Source organism: Penicillium cataractarum, assembly GCF_028827025.1.
Source record: "Penicillium cataractarum strain IBT 29864 chromosome Unknown utg000007l, whole genome shotgun sequence".
Taxonomy (NCBI): domain Eukaryota; kingdom Fungi; phylum Ascomycota; class Eurotiomycetes; order Eurotiales; family Aspergillaceae; genus Penicillium; species Penicillium cataractarum.
The window spans coordinates 1,274,893-1,291,968 of NW_026622743.1; the positions used below are offsets into that span (position 1 = coordinate 1,274,893).

A 17,076-nucleotide genomic window follows, 5' to 3' on the forward strand; every position below is an offset into this window, starting at 1 on the left:
CGAATGATATCTGATTTAACCCGCGCTAAAGGAATGAAACTAATATAATACCTTTAATGATAGTAAGTGGATGTAGTAGTATGCTCGAATAGGTTAAAAGTTATTCGTTCTGGTTGAGCAAGGCTGCTACTCAGTCCTTGGATAATATGCCCCGCACCATGGTAAAATACTTATATAGTTTACCCAGTGCTCAATTAGAGTGAATCAGTATTGAAATCATCTTTATTCTTGAATTGAAAAGAAGCCATGTCGAGACCTCAAGCCAATTCTCCGGGCGAGTATATTATGATACGTAGTAAGCGTGAAGGCGAAAGGTAAGTGGGTTATTTTACAAATTAACGATATCTTGCAAGATAATTCCCTGACAATGTCATATTTCATTTCTCAGATTGGATAAACAGTACACAGTTTGGCAAGCTAATATCGAATCCCTGCTGCACCCGAAAATCGTACAAAAACAGCGTATGCGCATCGCAGATGAGGAACAGGAATTGGGTAAGACTCTACCATCTTCCTCCTATCAAGGGAATATTCTTTACAGGAGATCACAAAACGAGCACGAAGAATATGGCTACAAGACCTTGCCAACACTCTACCAGACGACTGCCAACTCGACGGCTTCGATCTCTCCGAATCAATGTTCAAAGACATCATCATTCCCTCGAATGTGTCATTCTATCAACATAATCTGCTAGAGCCCTTTCCAACCGAGTTCCTCGGGCAATACGATGTCGTCAATGCCCGTGCATTAGTGGTTGCATTATCCCATGACGAATGGGAACCTGCACTTCGCAATTTGATATTCTCCGTAAGCAATCAGTCCAACCCCGCGAAGAATTCCGTTACTAACTTTAATAGGTTCCGGTAGATATGTACAATGGCTTGACTGCTCGGTGGCAGACTTTGTTGTCAAGGGTGCGACGAATGGCCACGTTCCTGCCAATGCTGAACGGTGGGTTGAACTTTTGCAGACGAACGCGAAGTCGCTTGGTAAACGCCCAAGTAAGTTACTCTGATCCATTATATCTCAGACTAAAACCAGTGATCTAATTCGCAGTCTCAGTGCTGTCCTCGAAGGAATTCAGAACTTCATGATTGCTGCGCTAAAAATTCGCAAATTCGATTCGATTGACTCGGTTGATCAAGTCATGGAAATGAGAATGGCGGCGGAGAAGGATTTGCTTATTTCGGCTGCTGGTTCAGTTACAAGGTTTATGTGGTGGTAGGCAAGAAAGCTTGAGTCACTGCTTTAGGTCTCTTTGGAGGCTTGTTTTACTTTCTCGCCCGGGTAAGCTTTATTGGTGCATTAACTTTGCTTTCGACTTATGTCGGCACCACTCTTTTACCTTCACAGCTTAAGATGCAGATCCGTGCGTACACATAGGCTTACATAAAGGTATGACTAGGGCGGAATTGCAAATTGAGAGCAAGATGATTGATTATTGTATTATCTCTCCTTGAAATGTGTGGTCCTGAGTGTAAAAGGCATGCGACCTCACATCCATTGGCACCAAGGCACCACAGCACCTCTTCCAGCGACACCCTTGTCCCCAAACTTCTCGACATACCATTTCCGGCCCCACCGGGCATGAGGCAGCATATTAGCAATGGCATTGATAACAAACAGCACAGCTGGCAGAGGGAGAGGAACTCCAAATCGATCCGCCACCCACGCAGCAGGGACAATCCACGGCGCAGGCTGAAGCGGTGGAGCGACGACCGCACTAGTGGCAGTGCCGAGCTTGGTAGACAGAGAAAGGGGGAACACCGCGACTCCAGCGAGAGCAAATCCAGTCCACTCCAGCCACTCAAAGACGTAGTGCGGGTACAAGATAGATCGGAAGACGCCCTGCACTGGCGGGATCACATAGACCTTGTGGAACTTGTTGGCACCGCCAGCAGGGGCTTTGTCGTCTGATTTCTTTTCGACGCGCTTCTCTACTTCTTCCCTCCTGAGACGGAAGAGTGCCGTCTCTGAGTAGATGTTACCAGCCATGCCGATGATGAATACGGCAGTTCCGACTACTGGAAGGATTTGAACCAGCGAGAGCGAATCAGAGGGCATGGAAGAAGAAACCAGGGCCGAGGCGCCGCTGATGCGGTACCCAGCGATGGGAATCTCGTACCCGGATAACCATGCGGCTAGACCAGACGAATTAAACCAGTTGAAGCTCATTGCACTGACAATCACGAAGACGTGAATGGGCGACATGCTCGGTGCCGAGAAGAAGGGTGAGATCACGGCGCGGTTGGCATAATGGATGCAATAAAGAGCCGCGACCAGCTGGTTGATTGCGGGCAACTCAGTCAAAGATGGAGTGCTCTGAGAAAGGTTGTAGAGCAAGTTGACGGGACCAACGATCTCCATCGCGCACCAGGCGACTCGGCCTGGGATATTGAAGATGGAGCTTTTGAGGGATGTTTTCCCCGCTGGATGCCACGAGAGAAGCCATTGCAGGATAGTAAACTGCGACTCTGGTTAAAGGTCGTGTTCTCGAGGTCAAGCCATGTATCAAGGGGTCCTTTGTTTACTCACCACCGGGAAATATTGGAAGACCGTGACCACGGTAGTGTAAGCCGCCGGAGTTGGAGGGTAGAACTCGGCGATGGGCGGGAGAGACGCCCACGAGGTGGACAGGGCGGTGCCCATGGTGAGGAATGCTGGAATTACGAGGCGGACAGGGTGATTACAAGGGTGAGAGACAACGAACCGCAAAGGAGAGGAGGCTAAAGCTTAAAAGTAAAGTTTAAATGTTCCGCGGGAGCATGATGTAACTCGCCAAATCGGGCAAGCGGTCATGATTAAGCTACGATCTATCGCCTTGAGCGAGTTCTATGTACGTCAGGGGAGAAGAATGAAACACGATGAGCGAATGAAATTTCGCCTGTTCTTATGTAACTTAGTCGGCAGACATATCCATCTGCTCCGTTGCCGATGCCTTCTTGCCCCGTCGCTCAGCCTTGAATGCCTCGATCTTAGCCTTTAGCTCCGTGTCTAAAGTGACCTATGTTAGCGCGAGATTATACGGCTTCGAGAATCGAGCTTACCAGGCAAAACATCTTCCATCTTCAGGGGCACACGATTGAATGGATCGTGAGGATCACTGAGCAGATGCGAGCGAATTGTCGATCGATCAATTGAGATCTTTGAGCTTGGCAAAATCACGGGGTCTTCCATCAGAGTGTACATAAGAGGATCTGGAGAGACATTAGTTCTTGCTTGATAGTAATAATCGAAGGGGTAAACATACCCAGGAAATCCTCCGGAATCTCGCCCAGGTCCTCCTCCGCTTGCTGATCGGCCTCCTTGGCCTCTTGGACCTGCTTACGCAGCCGATCCCAGCGTCGCAAGTCCTCTTCGGGTGTCAGTCTATGCTGTCGTAAGAGATCGGCAGCCTGCTTGAAAAGCTCTGGTCTGTACGACCGTCCGTCGCGAGCAATAGCCGTGATAAAATTTTGCTTGTTCATCAGGTTGAGATAGATCTTTGCGATCTCGCTGAGAACCACTTTTGGATCAAAGCCATACTTCTCTACCATCAGCTGCACATTGCCTTCCACTTTAAGCTCGGAGCTCTTGGGCCCGGCCATAGCGTCGAGATTGTAGTTTAACATGTCAGCTAACCGCTGGACAATCTCTGGCATAGTGAACGAGTCAGCCAGGGCGGCAGTGAAGAGCTTTAGCATGGCCATGGTCTCATTAGTCAACTGCATGTAGGATCTGGCGCTCCGTTGCGTTGTCGCCAGATGCTCTTCGCGTTGTTCCCGAGTGCTGGGCTCCATCATGTCGCCTTCGCTTCTGAGCTGTTCTTGGATGCTGCGGATGGTTTTGAAAGCACCAAACGACTCGTCAAGAACGTATGTCACATCGTTCAGCAAGAGGTTGACAAACTGAACAAAGAAGTCCTGGTTCTGCGTTGCTTGGTTGGACAGCTTCTTTCGATACAACGTGTTGGGCCAGATACATTTGATGATCTGGAAAATCTCGTATCGAATATTGAACTTGTCAAAGAACTGAGTGTGAGCTCCAGTGTGTTCTGCCTCGATATAGAACTTCATTACGGCATGAAGAAGGTATTCATTGGCAAACGGCATGGAGTTGAGCAGGTCGACAAGGACACCGCGCTGTCCTCCAGGGCGGTCTAGCGTGCCCCGATAGAGCATGGAAACAAGGCCAGCCTTGAGGTATGGATTTTTGACGTAGCTTGAGCTCTCAAGGAATGTGATACACAGCATTACCAGCTCATCGCCCAGGGTAGCTGTGATAGTGTGCGGCATAGCCCAGCTGACGAACTTGAAATTGCTGATGATGACATCCAGGAAATACTCAGGAAGATTTTGGAAAACCTCGGGTTGCTGCTGCGTAAGAGGCAACTTAATCTTCTCTTGGGGGTAATTCACCCCCGAGGCAACTCTCAAGAGCCAGACAGCAATGTGCCGAATAACCTCTATTGAGCGGATCTGCCATTGTTCGTCAAGGAGCACAGCTTGGAGACTGTACTTCAATGCTAGTCCCAGATCAAATTTATCACGGTACTTCTTGAGCGCCTGCTCGAAAAGGCGCAACTGCGCTGGGTTTGACATCCATCGCTCCCGCTCACCTTCAACCCTCTCGATATTTTGTTCCATGTGCTTCAGATCTTTCTCGAGCTGATCCAGCTTCGATGTCAGGGATTCACTGCCATATTGGTGAGAAGCAATCGTGAGGAAAAACAGCTCGCTGTTGAAATTAGAGTTACCATCCAATTTCTTGGAATAAAATGCATCTGAGGCATGCTGATCCGCGTTGATCTTTGTTTCCTCTTTTATGTCGACCCGAGGATTCCGTTGGAAATACTCTCCATGGAAGGTGTGGATTTTGCGGAAGTCAATGTTCATGATAGGAACGCAAAGTTTGTCCAGGGTCGAGGTCAGATTGAACATGAAACCATCAGAGGCAACCTGCTCCGGATCAACTTGCATAGCACGTCTTTTGTGATTGATATTCAGGGCGGTTGCGACCCAATCCAGGAAGCGGTTCTTGGCGTCTGTGGACGCGTGGAGAATCTTGCCTGTAATGTAGTCGAGTTCCCACTGAATCATATTTTGCATCATGCGGAGAGAGCTCTGCGAGTTCGAGATGTACCCGTGGTCTCTGGTCTTGGGGCTGGAAAAGTAAGACATTGTCACGTTGGGCTGAAGAGGAGAGAGCCGGAACCATGGTCCTAGCAGAGTCGTCTTCTCGAATTGAGCTGGATCTTCTGAAGCATTGAAAATCGAAGACTCGGTAATAGCCGCGGCAATAGCTTTATTATCGACGAGATTTCTCAAGGCCTGTGTTTGTGATTAACATTGCGACTTGAAAGCCTGGAGAGAGAAAATCACAAACCGTGAAATATGGTTGGAATTCCCCATTTGCATCCTTGGAGGACAATTTGGCGCTCAGTTCTTCAACCGCAGCAATCAAAGCTGGCTTGATACTGTCATCTTCATCGAATTTTCCGCTTAGATCCTTGAGGAATTCGGGAGTGATTCCTCTCCTCGAGCTATCGTCAGGGCTCAACAGTAACTGCCGAGCCAATGGAGTTTCCTCGGACGAATCGATTCTGCACAACACATGGTCAGTATCTTTCGATCAATACCCAAGATCGAAGGTTATCTCATACCCAAACATCTCTGGCATCGTGATCGCGAAAATGCAGTAGCTAATGCACAGCCTTTTGGCCTCGCCATAGATGTCCCACTTTCTCGTGTCTGGGTCCGGTTTCTTCATCCTGTCTTGAATCCTGCTCCAGCAAGGAACCAAGTAATCCAGCGGACGTTGCTGCTCCGCTTTGGACGCGGCTTCCAGGAGCGCTTGGTCCAAGATCCCAGTGTGCAGACGCAATTCCTTGCCTTCATCTTGCAGCTCATCCCGCAGTCCGGAGAGGACAATCCGGCGATCCTTTGCCTCCAATGTGCCCTCCTTCAGAGTGACATTGAACAGAATTCCCAGAACCTGATGCTCGAAATCCTCGATGCTTTGTGGTGACGGCTTTGCGGGTGAATTGGGTTGGGAAGAAGACGGGCCAGTAGAGCGCGGTCGCTCAGGAACCGAGGCTGAAGCAGTCGGTGTGATCTTAATCCGCTTTCCTTCTGGCTGCTGCGAGCTCTGTGTAGCTGACGCCGAAGTGTCATTCGAGGCCCCATCCTGGGTTGGCAGCGACGGCGACTGTGCTCGGGAAGGGTTGGAGGAGGTCGGAGGCGAGCCGGGAGACTCGCCAGATGAGGGGCCAGCCGATGCGACTGGGTTTTGAAGCTTTGCAAGCCGCTTGTTGCGGATCTAAAGGCCGTTGGTGTTAGCCAGCGGCGGAGACAGAAATGCCGCTACGGCGGACTACCTGGAGAGGAGCAAGGGCCGACCAACCTTTTCCGCATCAGAGAGTGTGTCGGACATCTTTGCGCTTGGTCAAGTCGAGGTCCAGATGCCGCTGGGGTATGTATAGCGGTTTGCGTCTAGCGGGGCGGAGCCGACAGCAAGGCGGCACTGTTGATCACAGTGTTGAAGTCGGCGACAGTTCTTTCAACGCGAGTTGCACGACCTCATCAGCACCGATGCGTACCGGAAATGACAAGCCAGCGAATCTAGGATTGTGACCTCCGGTTCCTCTCAAGTGAAGACGGTGGAAGAGGGGAATGCGTTGGACAAGACCGGGGATTCCTTCATGATCTCCGAGATTCGTTTGCCCGCCTTAGCTGGCGGCCCGCCATGATGCCAGTTGACTAAGCGGCCGCCCAAACGGGCGGGCGCTGGGTAGGAGAGATGCCCAGGAGCCCTAGATGCTAGTGTAGGAAGCACACGAGTCTTTACTTTGTACTCCTTGTCTTGCTAATTGACATGACCAGACATGAACCCACGGTACAATCAAGGAATTCAGATCTAGTAAGTCCATTTGAGTATAGTCGACTTCAACAATCTCTCGTGCAGAAAGTATATATCATGGCTGGATGCAATTCAAAGACACTATACAGAGTGACAAATCAAAGACAATAAAACCCAATAGACGCCATCTTTCGTGCTATAGCTCTTGAGAACGAGGAACAGAATGGTAGGATCCGAGAACGAGATCTCCCAATTACACAGGCTTGTGGACTAGCTCAATATTTGGCTTTGAGTTGATTCCACTGGCGGCAACTCTTCAGCTCCATCGCTCGCGCCTCCTTCATCTTCTCAACATCTGGGAAGAACCAGCCCTGTGCTTCTTGAATCTTTCGCTCCTGCATTTGTACCTCAGACTCGCAGTCGTATCGAACCTTCGCCATATAGTCCATCTCCACACGCCGGTCTAAATCACGGAATTTGCGTGCGCCGAAATCTTCGACTTCCAATGGATTCACGAAGTAATTGAGGTTGAGCCTGGGTGTTGTGCGGCCCATGGTGTAGGGGCTTTGAGGGGTATCGACTCGATAGCCAGGACCGGGAGTAGAAGAGCCAGAGAAAAGGGAAGATAGGAGCGGAAGGACGAAAAGAAGGATGAGAGGCAGTAGTTGACGAACAAAGCCCCAGCCATCAACGGCTGGCTCTGACTCGTTGTTGTTGGCGGCTGCGCGAGGTCTGCGGCGCGGTACGCCGCCTCCGAACTGGTGTACGCGGAAACCGGGGCCACCTCCCATGTTGAAAACGAATTGTGGACCCGCTGAAAAAGACAGTCAGTCGTGAGCATATACAAGCGAGCAGATTAAGATAGAGCGTACCAAATGGGCCGAAACCACCACCACCCATGCCTCCAAATCCGCCATTGAAGAACCGGTTAAACATCTCTTCAGGCGAGATCTCAGCATCGAAGCCCTGGCCGCCCCCTGCGGAGCGTGGGAATCCACCACCACCACTGAATCCACTGAATGGAGAACCACCACTAGAGGCGCTTGGTCCGGGGTTGAATCTGCTATCGGGGTCTCCTCCAAACTTGTCATACCGGGACTTCTTATCGGAGTCAGAGAGGATCTGGAAGGCACGCGAAACCACTATCAAAGTAACCTGTTAGGATCAAGGCCTCAAGACGGGGAAAGTGCCATGTGATTGCTTACTCTTGAAAGCCTCGTCTGCACCATCATATGCGTTCTTATCGGGGTGTGTCAACAGACTCAATTTCCGGTACGCCTTCTTGATCTCGCTATCCGTGGCAGTCTTTTGAATCGAAAGAATCTCGTAGAAATCGGTTGGCCCGCATTTTCGGATTCGTAGAACCGCGGCCTTCTGCTCGGGGGTGTATGTGCGATCTTGGTTGCCCTGATTGTGTTCGCGCGACCGCGCAGCCCCGCCTTTGGCATCGGAGCCAGACGCCGTAGCAGACGGCATGGCGATCGGGAATTTAAAGGTCGCAAGGACCTAAATCACAAACGTTGTGGGATGGTGCGAGGACAAGAGCGCAGGTGGGTGGGTTGGTGGCGCGGGACCGCGGAGAAAGGGGATTGCAATTCTCCAGAAGGCCAGGGGACAAGTCAAGCCGAGATAAAAGCACGGGCCGATCAACTAGAAAGCCGATGCCTTGGAGTTTTAGTGAGATAAAGCCGAAACGAGCGGTGGAACGGGGGGCCCTGGGGGGTTGTCGACTGAGGAAAAAGTATAGTCGAGATAGGTGTCTTTGCCAAGCGCGGGAACGCCATTCGCGGTGCGCCTGCGGTGTCCGTCGGCTGGTATACCACCGATGGTACCTCCGCACCTCCTCCACATTCTCCAATCCCAACCTCTGCAACAGAACTCCCACGGCTGATTGTGACCTGTGATTTATTTTGCTTGCAGATACTACCTGGTATCAAGTCAGAGAACCTTTCATCCCGTCCGCACACCTACCCATCATCATGGCAAAGGATTCCGCAATTGAAGAAACCAAGCAAACTTTGGTGCAGCGCTTCAGAGCATGGGGTGGTACGTACTCGATATTCCAAGAATAATCATGGGCCGATAAGTGCGCCTGAGGAATCAAAGAGACCAAGCTAATTCCATTCTCTCTAGAAAACTCATTCCCGCCGACCCTGCTCGCGTCTCTTATCTTTGCGCAACATGCACGTCCCTTCCAGTTCTTCCCGATGCTGTTCCCTCCAATCCTGCTTTTCACCAGCTACGCCAATCTTCAAGGTTTCAAGACCGAGACTGCCGGTATTAGCGCCGCCTGGTCTGGACTTTACCTACTCCTTGCAGGTCGCCGTCGTCATCCATTCATGAAGAAGTTCGGCGCTCGAGGTATTGTGCGCGGCGCGACGATGGGTCTCTGTCTGGTCAACATGGTTGGCGGTGGACTGGCCTATACTCTGGGCAAGCGGGAGGAGGAAGAGGCCAAGTCTGAGAACTGAATGAGGTTGGTATTGATAGATGATGTGGATGATTGGCATATCTGTGGAAAGTGTACGATATACGTTTTCAAAAGTTGGCTTGTCTGATTCAAATCAAGCTGTGGGAGTCGGCGTTACCGTGGTTATCGAGGGGTGTCACATACTGATGTGCTTATATACTCATCTACAGGAGTACGGGGTGATTGTAGCCAGCGCATTGGCGATACACGACTGCATTCAATGTTACAGTTCAAAGTATAATCCTTCGAGCTATCATATCCTAGTACCCGGGCTTTCCTCCGAGTATGGCCTTTCAGATAACACAAATTGCCGCACATTATCCGGGACCAGCCATTCCAGATCTTGAGGAGCGGACTGTGCGGCCTCGCGAGCTCTGGTGGAGCTGACTGGCGGGTCTTCAGGCTTCCTGCCCTCAATGAACTGGATTTTCTGTGCCCATTCCCTCGGTGCGCCTTCAGCTTCTCGATCCCCACGAGCGAGACTGGCAAGGAACCCCTCCTGCTCTTCCCTGTCACCCCAATCATCGCCAGGTCGCAATGTCACCCGCAACCGATGCTGGGAGAACAGGGGCCCGAGACGCTGTAGCGTGTGCTCTGGGGGGTAATATTTGGGATTGAAGATACGGATCAATGTATCGTAGCCCACGAGATGAACTTGCTCCAGGGGGGATGGATAGTGATCCGAAGCTTCAATGGCCGCCGCCTTATCGATAAAGTAAGGTTTCTTGGTGACAGCGATGTCAATTGTGGGAATATGTTCCATTGAAGAGGCTGTTGTCGAAGAGTGTATCGCTGCAAGGTGAGACCGTATGTCATGCGCAAAGAGTTCCATCATAGCCAGACGGTCCTCAAAGGGCGCCGGCTTAGATGGTTTGTCGGCATTCTGAGTGGCAAGCAGAAGAAGCAGACGAGAGCCTGGCTCTAGTTGTTCTAGGAGTGCGGAGCTGGCAATGCGGAGGTGGGCGCGTGTAGGAGGATTGAACGACGAGTCTAGCACGTATAGTGTTTTAGGCAATGAGGCATGACTAGGGGGCACTGTTGCGAGGACTTCGAATTCTTTAGCTGAGGCAATGAATTGCTTTAGCCGCGAAGCATACTGAGATCGAAGCGCCCGAAAGGAGGCCATTGTTGCCGAGTTCAAGCAGAGAGCGTGGGGGGAATGTGGCGGGGATAAGATAAAGAAGGGCTTATCGGCTTATCAAAGCTAACGAAGTATAGGTAAGTTATAGGAGACCAGAATAGGATACAAAGTACAGGCACTTCCTAAGAGACATATAGACAAAACTTATTGAAAGACGTGGTAAGATTGATAAAGTCTTTTCTCGATGTAAGTCCTTAGTGCAGGTTGGTATGCTTGGGGAAGGTATCACTGTTCTTGCTTGCTCAGAGTCACGGCATCCGGAGCCTTCCAGTATTGTCAACCAGGAGCACACTCCAGGCAAGAACTTTGCTTTCTGCTCGTGATTGTTATCTTTGAATCTCACATCTAACAGCCTAAATATCCCTCTTCTATCTCATCACTAGAATTTCCTGTCTCCTATGACTTGCTCTCTTTCAGCTGCCAACTATCCATCCATCCAACTTCACCACTACGCGATAGCTCAGCCAAGAACATGAATGAGCCGAACCCCGAAACTGAGTACCTCAATGGGGTAGAGCCTATTGGTGCCGGTTCCTCTGGCACAGTCTGGGCTCCTCGCGGAGGGGAACCTGCCTTCAAGCAAGGACATCGTGGACGAGAGGGATCCCTTGAGAATGACTTCAGAATGCACAAGCTGATTATCAGAACTCTTCACATTCTGAGAAAGATGAAGTCCCTCAATTTTGAGGATGAAAAGCTTCCACAGGTCCAAATCTCTGAATGTCACCACTACATCAAAGCCACCGACGAGGAGTGGTGGAAAGCAAACATCAAAATGTTCCCTGATGGATTCATCCCGTGCAACTTGATCAGGTCGGAGAGAATCTTTCCCTTTGCAGATGCCACCAAATATCTTCTCATGAAGAACTATTGCCCACCCGAGATCACCGAGTTTCACATGACGACCAACAAAAAGGACAAGGACTGCCTCATTCGCCCGTATCTCGGCCGCCGTCGATCCCAAAAGCCCCAAGTGACTCTGCACAAGTACAGGTTCAAGCTGAAAAACTTCCCGCTTCACCATGACCAGATGACGGATATTGGTATTTCAATGGCGGATATAAAGGGGTACGCTGCTATCATGGGTGAGACACTGGCAGCCATGCACTGGATCGGCGAAGTTGATGGCCGCGACATTGAATTCGTTCTCGCACCTGCCGAGTGCAAAGATTTCAAAGAATGACAAATGTCCTCGGCGATCATTGCATGTGGGTTCTGGACTTTGATCTGTGCCAGGATATTTCCATGGACATCAAGGGTGTTCATCAAGCTGTCAACGCGTTTTGGTGGACCGAACCATTCATGCCTCGCCTGGAAAGAAACTCACCAATATGGAAGGCTTTCCGAGACCAGTACTTGAAGACCAGCCAGAACGCACAGATATTTCGCGCAGGAAGGGATGGGATCTCGCGTTTTGAGTTGGCCTCGAAGTTTATTCATCTAGTGGAGGTGGAAGGTGCCCGGCGTCTTGAGAGAGCCATCTGGAACGAGTAAGCTGGCATTGAATTCCCATGGAATCATGACCCTTGCTGGTATGACGGAACAGACAGAAGGCAATTACTCGCATGCAGTGAGTGGCCAAAGACCCAAGACGGTCCTGTTTTGTGGACACTACCTACGAGTAGTCCCAACCTTAGGTTACTTAGGAATATGAACAAGGTTCCGAGCAAACATCCTGTTATTGTGATTATTAAGGGTTGTCTGGTTCAAAGTCGTATAAATTTCTGTATAACCAAAGATTGAATGAAAAACCAGGTAGCAATACCGATCCGTCAAGTAAGATGGAAGAAGCGAATTTTTGGAAAGAGGATTCAAAAGAGGAAAAGTTAAAGCATATACCCGGGCCTGGGCTATTTTTAATGCCCATACATTCAGAGCTCTGAACTGCCATCATGTCCTGCCCAGCTATATTTCTCAGCAGCTCCGAGGGGCCCCACGCTGTTAGCTCTTTTGGCATCGTGATACCGAGGTTGATCGGCCGCCAATCCCGAATTAGGGTCACTAAGGTCCCCTCTCTACTGTGGAGCTCTTCACCACTCAAAGCTTCTGGACAACTTCCTTTCACAATACAATTCAAGTACTCAGAGAGTGAATTCAAAAATTTTCCAAATGACTACCATATCTCCATTCACTATCGCAGTCCCGGACTCTCAAATCGACCAGCTCCACAAGAAGCTCGAGCAAGCTACTTTCTCTGATGAATTCGATACTGCTGGCTGGGGCATGGGTGTTCCACCTGCGGAGATGAAGCGACTAGTTACCATCTGGCGTGAGAAGTTTGACTGGCGAGCCCAGGAGAGAAAATTGAATGAGCAGCTCCAGCAGTATACGGTGCCTATCTCGGTTGACGGGTTTGGGGAACTTGATATCCACGTCATTCATCATCGGAGCCAGAATTCAAATGCTATTCCGCTGCTTTTTATTCATGGATGTAGGTTTCTTCATTGATATCACCATGGTTTCATCTCTTGATTAAATGCGCTTAACGAAATCCTGTCTCGTAGGGCCCGGTAGCTTCCTTGAAGCGACCAAGTTGATCCCTCTACTCATGAAAGAAGACGAAGGACCTGCATTCGATGTTGTTGTACCCTCATTGCCTAACTTTGGCTTCTCACAAGGTGTATCGAAGGTATGACGCAGATATTCGGAAGATCCACGGGTACTAACTCTACCTTCAGAAAGGATTCGGCCTAGCCCAGTATGCAGAAACCCTTCATAAGGTGATGATCGCACTTAAGTACGATGAATATGGTAAGAAGACATCCAACCTAGCCATTAGTTAAAGAATGAAACTAAAAGGGCATCCAGTCATCCAAGGAGGCGATTGGGGCAGCATGATTGCCCGCGCCATGGCACAACTATACGCCAAACACATTCAAGCCATACACTTGAACTTCATCCCAGTCATTCCACCATACCCATGGCGAAGCCCCCTCCGCTTCCTCCAATCTCTCGCCAGTGTTCCATTCTCGACCAAGGACAGAGCATACATCGCTCGCACAATGGACTACCTCACTCGTGGTAATGCCTACATGAAGCAGCAGGAGAGTCGACCCGAGACTTTGGGATATGGATTACAGGATAGTCCGGTCGCACTATTAGCCTGGATCTACGACAAACTTCATATTTGGTCCGACAATTATCAATGGACTGACGAAGAGATTTTGACCTGGGTGAGTATCTACTACTTCTCACGCGCGGGACCGGCAGCTTCGATCAGGATTTACTATGAGGCTTCTGCGAAGAAGCCTGAGAGTACGAGCTCTACTGGGCGGCAGGATGATCAAGTGAATAACTGGATTACCCTTGAACAAGTCTTGGCTGCTCATGCACCGCCCAATGTACGATTTGCCGTGGCGCAGTTCAAGGAGGAAATCCTGATGTGGCCCATGGCTTGGTACCATGCCATTGGAAATGTGGTCAAAGAAAAGGAATTTGACCGCGGTGGCCATTTTGCGGCGTGGGAGGTGCCTGAATTGCTTGCAGGAGATCTTAAAGAGTTCTTTGGGAGGGATGGAGCCGCTTACGAAGCTGTTCAGGAGAAAGATGGCTATTGATTTGGCGTTAGATCAGAACGATTAGTATCGTAGGTGTCTTTAGTTGGGCAATCTTCATAGGTCAGAGTCAAAATTGTGACGTGATGGTGGTGCTTGTATTATCATGATAGAAGTAAGAGAAAACATATAGTCGAGGGCTCAGTACTTTCTCGATCGAAATGTCGTCTGCCCTCTCGTCACTGCTGTGGCATTTTGCCCATAGCTGACCGTCGATGGAACATCATCATCACGTGGAGACCACAGACGCCGGAGTTTGCCCTCAGACCAACAAAATGCCCAATAATGACCGATTTGAACCCCTTCTGTCCATCCCCCTCTTTAATCTTGACGTCCCTTCAGTAGTCGCTGGGTAACCTTGTCCTTCTCTATGATATACACCTGGGCGCCCCAACCGGAGAGGGCGTCTCGGTCGACGGCACTCAGTAGTGCTTGGGAGATGGTCTCGAAGAGGTCCTCGGGGCCCTAAATGCCATGAATTAGCCTGATAAACATGCATTCGAGGGGACAAGACTTACAAGATCGGGCTCCCACAGACCCTCGCAGGTACCGAAGAGCTGGTCGCTCGCCGTTCCGCTGACAATGAAGTCCTTGGCGAAATCGATACAACCGATACTGTCAAACCCGCAAATGAAGGGCTTTCCAGTTGTTTGGTTGATACCTGCCAGGACGGGACTGACGAAGAACGGACCGAAGCGCTTCTCGTACAACGATGAGCTGACCAGGTTGGCCAGGGTCTGGGGGAGATATGGCGCTCCTCGCGCAGGCGGTACATGTTAACCTTGTAGCGGAAGAGGTCCGAGACGGTGTTGACATCGGTTGCAAGGCCTGTCAAGCCGAGATAGGTGGAGGGAGCGTAGTTGAAGATCTTGGGGAAATTGTTGGAGATGGTCAGGGCTTGCATGCCCAATCGGAGGTCGCAGGCGATGGCGACGCAGTCCTTGCCCACCATGGCGACACAGGCACCGCCATCTGCGTATATATTAGTATATCGATCGATTGGAGGTTAAAAGTCAGGGTTCATCATACTGATGTCGAAGGGGGAGCCCTAGTGATGGCAGGAGATGGTTAGCTTCAGGTCCGGCGACAATGAATGACGGGGTCAAGGGACACAGTTCCCTTACCATTATTGCGGTTCTTCCAAATCAATCCAGTTGGCAAGAAGTATTCTGAAGCTTCAGCAAAGAAAAACTGGCTGAACGAAGGGGGTTGCGGAGGGAGGACGGGGGTTGATGATGGGGGGAGATGAGGAGATGACGGGGAGCTGTGAAGGAACGCGAGCCGCCAGAGCTCGGATGACGCCGCACCGCTGCCTATTTGGTTCGGCCTCGACCTTCGACTGCTTTCTTCCGCTCTCTTACCCCACGCTTTGATTTTCTGGTCGGTTCAAGCTTTTGTCATCATACAAACTCCTTCCATTTCTTTCTGAAACGACAAATTCCTCTTTCCTACGTCTTTCCATCCCGCCGAGAGTTCATATAAACACCACAGCCATGAGCGCCCACGTCGTGGTGATCGACGCGACAGCCCGGCGGGCAACAGTCAAGACAACACCAGGAAAATACTTGACGGACATTCTACAAGAAGCATGTTCAAAGCTCGGTTATAGCGCTAGTCAGTATGGCCTTAAGTATGTTACTATGAGCACCTGCTGCCCCGCTGAGAAAGTAATTAAACTGACGCTATACTGCCACAGGCACAACCGCAAGCAACTAGACCTCTCTCTTTCCTTCCGTCTTTCCGGCCTCAGCTCAGGAGCAAAGCTCGAGCTTGTGCAGCTATCCCGATCCCCTTCTATTGTCACCGTTGCCTTACAACTTCCTGAGGCGGAGGCCCGTGGGGCTCCAAATGGGCGTATAATGGACAAGTTCCCGAGTACGACAACATTGTGGCTTGTATTGCGCAAGTTTGAGGCTGGGGTAGCAGGAAGTGGGCCGGCTAGGAATCTCACTGCGCGCGGTGTTCCCTCTATAACTGGGGACTCTGGTGCTGGGCGGTTGTTCTACGAGATCCCGGTGCTTCAGATCTTGGGGCGCGAGCTATCAAGCTTCACGGACCTACAGAAATCCCTTGCCCAACTGGGTTTCAATAGTGGCAACGTGCTTATCCGACTCAGTTTTCGGCGGACAGAGGAGCCGCTCGAAGAAGCAATGACGAAGATTGCTGAATACTTCAAGTCACCCGAGGACGAGATGCCAGCTGCTAGGCCAGATCAGACATCCGCCACTCCTCCTGCAAAGGGGACTCTTGCCGAGCCCCAGGATCAAGCAGCTACGCTAGCGGTCGTCGATGAACCTTCCGTTACAGGTGCTTCTGGGCAAGAGCTCCCAAGCTCCGTCTCTGATCAACCTGCAACGTTAACAGCTGGCCGTGCCGTCACGGTCTTCTCTCCCCCGACTAACGATACACCATCCTCCGCACAGATATCTCATAATGAAGAAGATTATATCCCCTCTGTTGAGCACGCGAAAGCTCATCAGCGGCTCCTCAACGAAGCCTCGCGCAATAAACGCCTCCTCACAGATGCGGAAATTGCCGCGAAAGCAGCCGCAGAGGAAGCGCGTCGCTCAGAGGTTCGCGAAGTAGACGTGAAAGTCCGCTTCCCGGATCAGAGTCAGGTGGTAGCCAAGTTTGGACCTCAAGACTCTGGGTTGACACTTTACGGATTCGTTCGCAGCTGTCTTGCTCCTCCATTCGCGGTAGAGAAGTTCACTCTGAATGTGTTCTCTAGCCCAACTGCTGTTCGATCGGCGCATGCAAATACAATCCCCGACTCGGATCAGACACTGTTAATCAAGGACCTTGGCCTGGCTGGTCGAGTTCTTGTCAACTTCTCATGGACTGATATATCTGCGGCTGGTAAGCGCCGAACGAACCTTCTTCGTCCAGAGCTACGCAGCCAAGCTCAAGAACTCAAGGTCGAACAGCCTCCCGAGCCCGTGGAAGAACCATCTGCTTCTACGTCGGCAAAGGCAGAACCAAGCGGTGCTCACGATGGTGGCAAGCCTGGCGGAACACGAAAGCCTGGTGCGATGCCCAAGTGGCTCAAGCTGCCGGGGAAGAAATGATTCAA

At 50.7% G+C, this 17,076-nt stretch overlaps 10 protein-coding genes across 10 annotated transcripts; 5 read left to right on the forward strand and 5 right to left on the reverse strand.

The window, feature by feature from the left end:
- Nucleotides 1–464: 464 nt before the first annotated feature.
- N7496_008105 (uncharacterized protein) lies at nucleotides 465–1,226 on the forward strand (the record flags this gene model as incomplete). Its single annotated transcript, XM_056701024.1, has 5 exons — nucleotides 465–495; nucleotides 558–808; nucleotides 859–864; nucleotides 915–952; nucleotides 1,058–1,226. The coding sequence occupies 5 exons, from the start codon at nucleotides 465–467 to the stop codon at nucleotides 1,224–1,226; spliced, it is 495 nt and encodes a 164-aa protein (XP_056553087.1).
- Nucleotides 1,227–1,495: 269 nt separating this feature from the next.
- N7496_008106 (3-oxo-5-alpha-steroid 4-dehydrogenase family protein) lies at nucleotides 1,496–2,650 on the reverse strand (the record flags this gene model as incomplete). The annotated part of the gene is made up of 2 exons (XM_056701025.1): nucleotides 1,496–2,467; nucleotides 2,537–2,650. The coding sequence occupies 2 exons, from the start codon at nucleotides 2,648–2,650 to the stop codon at nucleotides 1,496–1,498; spliced, it is 1,086 nt and encodes a 361-aa protein (XP_056553088.1).
- A 250-nt stretch (nucleotides 2,651–2,900) lies between these two features.
- N7496_008107 (ubiquitin-ubiquitin ligase UFD2) lies at nucleotides 2,901–6,412 on the reverse strand (the record flags this gene model as incomplete). Its single annotated transcript, XM_056701026.1, has 6 exons — nucleotides 2,901–2,995; nucleotides 3,049–3,198; nucleotides 3,252–5,310; nucleotides 5,366–5,582; nucleotides 5,643–6,298; nucleotides 6,383–6,412. The coding sequence occupies 6 exons, from the start codon at nucleotides 6,410–6,412 to the stop codon at nucleotides 2,901–2,903; spliced, it is 3,207 nt and encodes a 1,068-aa protein (XP_056553089.1).
- A 701-nt stretch (nucleotides 6,413–7,113) lies between these two features.
- N7496_008108 (J domain-containing protein) lies at nucleotides 7,114–8,314 on the reverse strand (the record flags this gene model as incomplete). The annotated part of the gene is made up of 3 exons (XM_056701027.1): nucleotides 7,114–7,652; nucleotides 7,711–7,980; nucleotides 8,044–8,314. The coding sequence occupies 3 exons, from the start codon at nucleotides 8,312–8,314 to the stop codon at nucleotides 7,114–7,116; spliced, it is 1,080 nt and encodes a 359-aa protein (XP_056553090.1).
- A 503-nt stretch (nucleotides 8,315–8,817) lies between these two features.
- On the forward strand, nucleotides 8,818–9,309 carry N7496_008109 (uncharacterized protein; the record flags this gene model as incomplete). The annotated part of the gene is made up of 2 exons (XM_056701028.1): nucleotides 8,818–8,884; nucleotides 8,972–9,309. The coding sequence occupies 2 exons, from the start codon at nucleotides 8,818–8,820 to the stop codon at nucleotides 9,307–9,309; spliced, it is 405 nt and encodes a 134-aa protein (XP_056553091.1).
- A 252-nt stretch (nucleotides 9,310–9,561) lies between these two features.
- Nucleotides 9,562–10,434, reverse strand: N7496_008110 (nicotinate-nicotinamide nucleotide adenylyltransferase; the record flags this gene model as incomplete). The annotated part of the gene is made up of 1 exon (XM_056701029.1): nucleotides 9,562–10,434. One exon carries the CDS (start codon nucleotides 10,432–10,434, stop codon nucleotides 9,562–9,564), a length of 873 nt encoding a protein of 290 aa, XP_056553092.1.
- Nucleotides 10,435–10,921: 487 nt separating this feature from the next.
- N7496_008111 (uncharacterized protein) lies at nucleotides 10,922–11,632 on the forward strand (the record flags this gene model as incomplete). Its single annotated transcript, XM_056701030.1, has 1 exon — nucleotides 10,922–11,632. The coding sequence occupies one exon, from the start codon at nucleotides 10,922–10,924 to the stop codon at nucleotides 11,630–11,632; it is 711 nt and encodes a 236-aa protein (XP_056553093.1).
- Nucleotides 11,633–12,558: 926 nt separating this feature from the next.
- On the forward strand, nucleotides 12,559–14,006 carry N7496_008112 (epoxide hydrolase; the record flags this gene model as incomplete). The annotated part of the gene is made up of 4 exons (XM_056701031.1): nucleotides 12,559–12,880; nucleotides 12,954–13,078; nucleotides 13,128–13,200; nucleotides 13,258–14,006. The coding sequence occupies 4 exons, from the start codon at nucleotides 12,559–12,561 to the stop codon at nucleotides 14,004–14,006; spliced, it is 1,269 nt and encodes a 422-aa protein (XP_056553094.1).
- Nucleotides 14,007–14,324: 318 nt separating this feature from the next.
- On the reverse strand, nucleotides 14,325–15,130 carry pup3 (proteasome core particle subunit beta 3; the record flags this gene model as incomplete). Its single annotated transcript, XM_056701032.1, has 5 exons — nucleotides 14,325–14,468; nucleotides 14,522–14,678; nucleotides 14,726–14,975; nucleotides 15,033–15,051; nucleotides 15,128–15,130. The coding sequence occupies 5 exons, from the start codon at nucleotides 15,128–15,130 to the stop codon at nucleotides 14,325–14,327; spliced, it is 573 nt and encodes a 190-aa protein (XP_056553095.1).
- A 366-nt stretch (nucleotides 15,131–15,496) lies between these two features.
- On the forward strand, nucleotides 15,497–17,071 carry N7496_008114 (putative UBX domain protein; the record flags this gene model as incomplete). The annotated part of the gene is made up of 2 exons (XM_056701033.1): nucleotides 15,497–15,633; nucleotides 15,700–17,071. 2 exons carry the CDS (start codon nucleotides 15,497–15,499, stop codon nucleotides 17,069–17,071), a joined length of 1,509 nt encoding a protein of 502 aa, XP_056553096.1.
- Nucleotides 17,072–17,076: the final 5 nt, after the last annotated feature.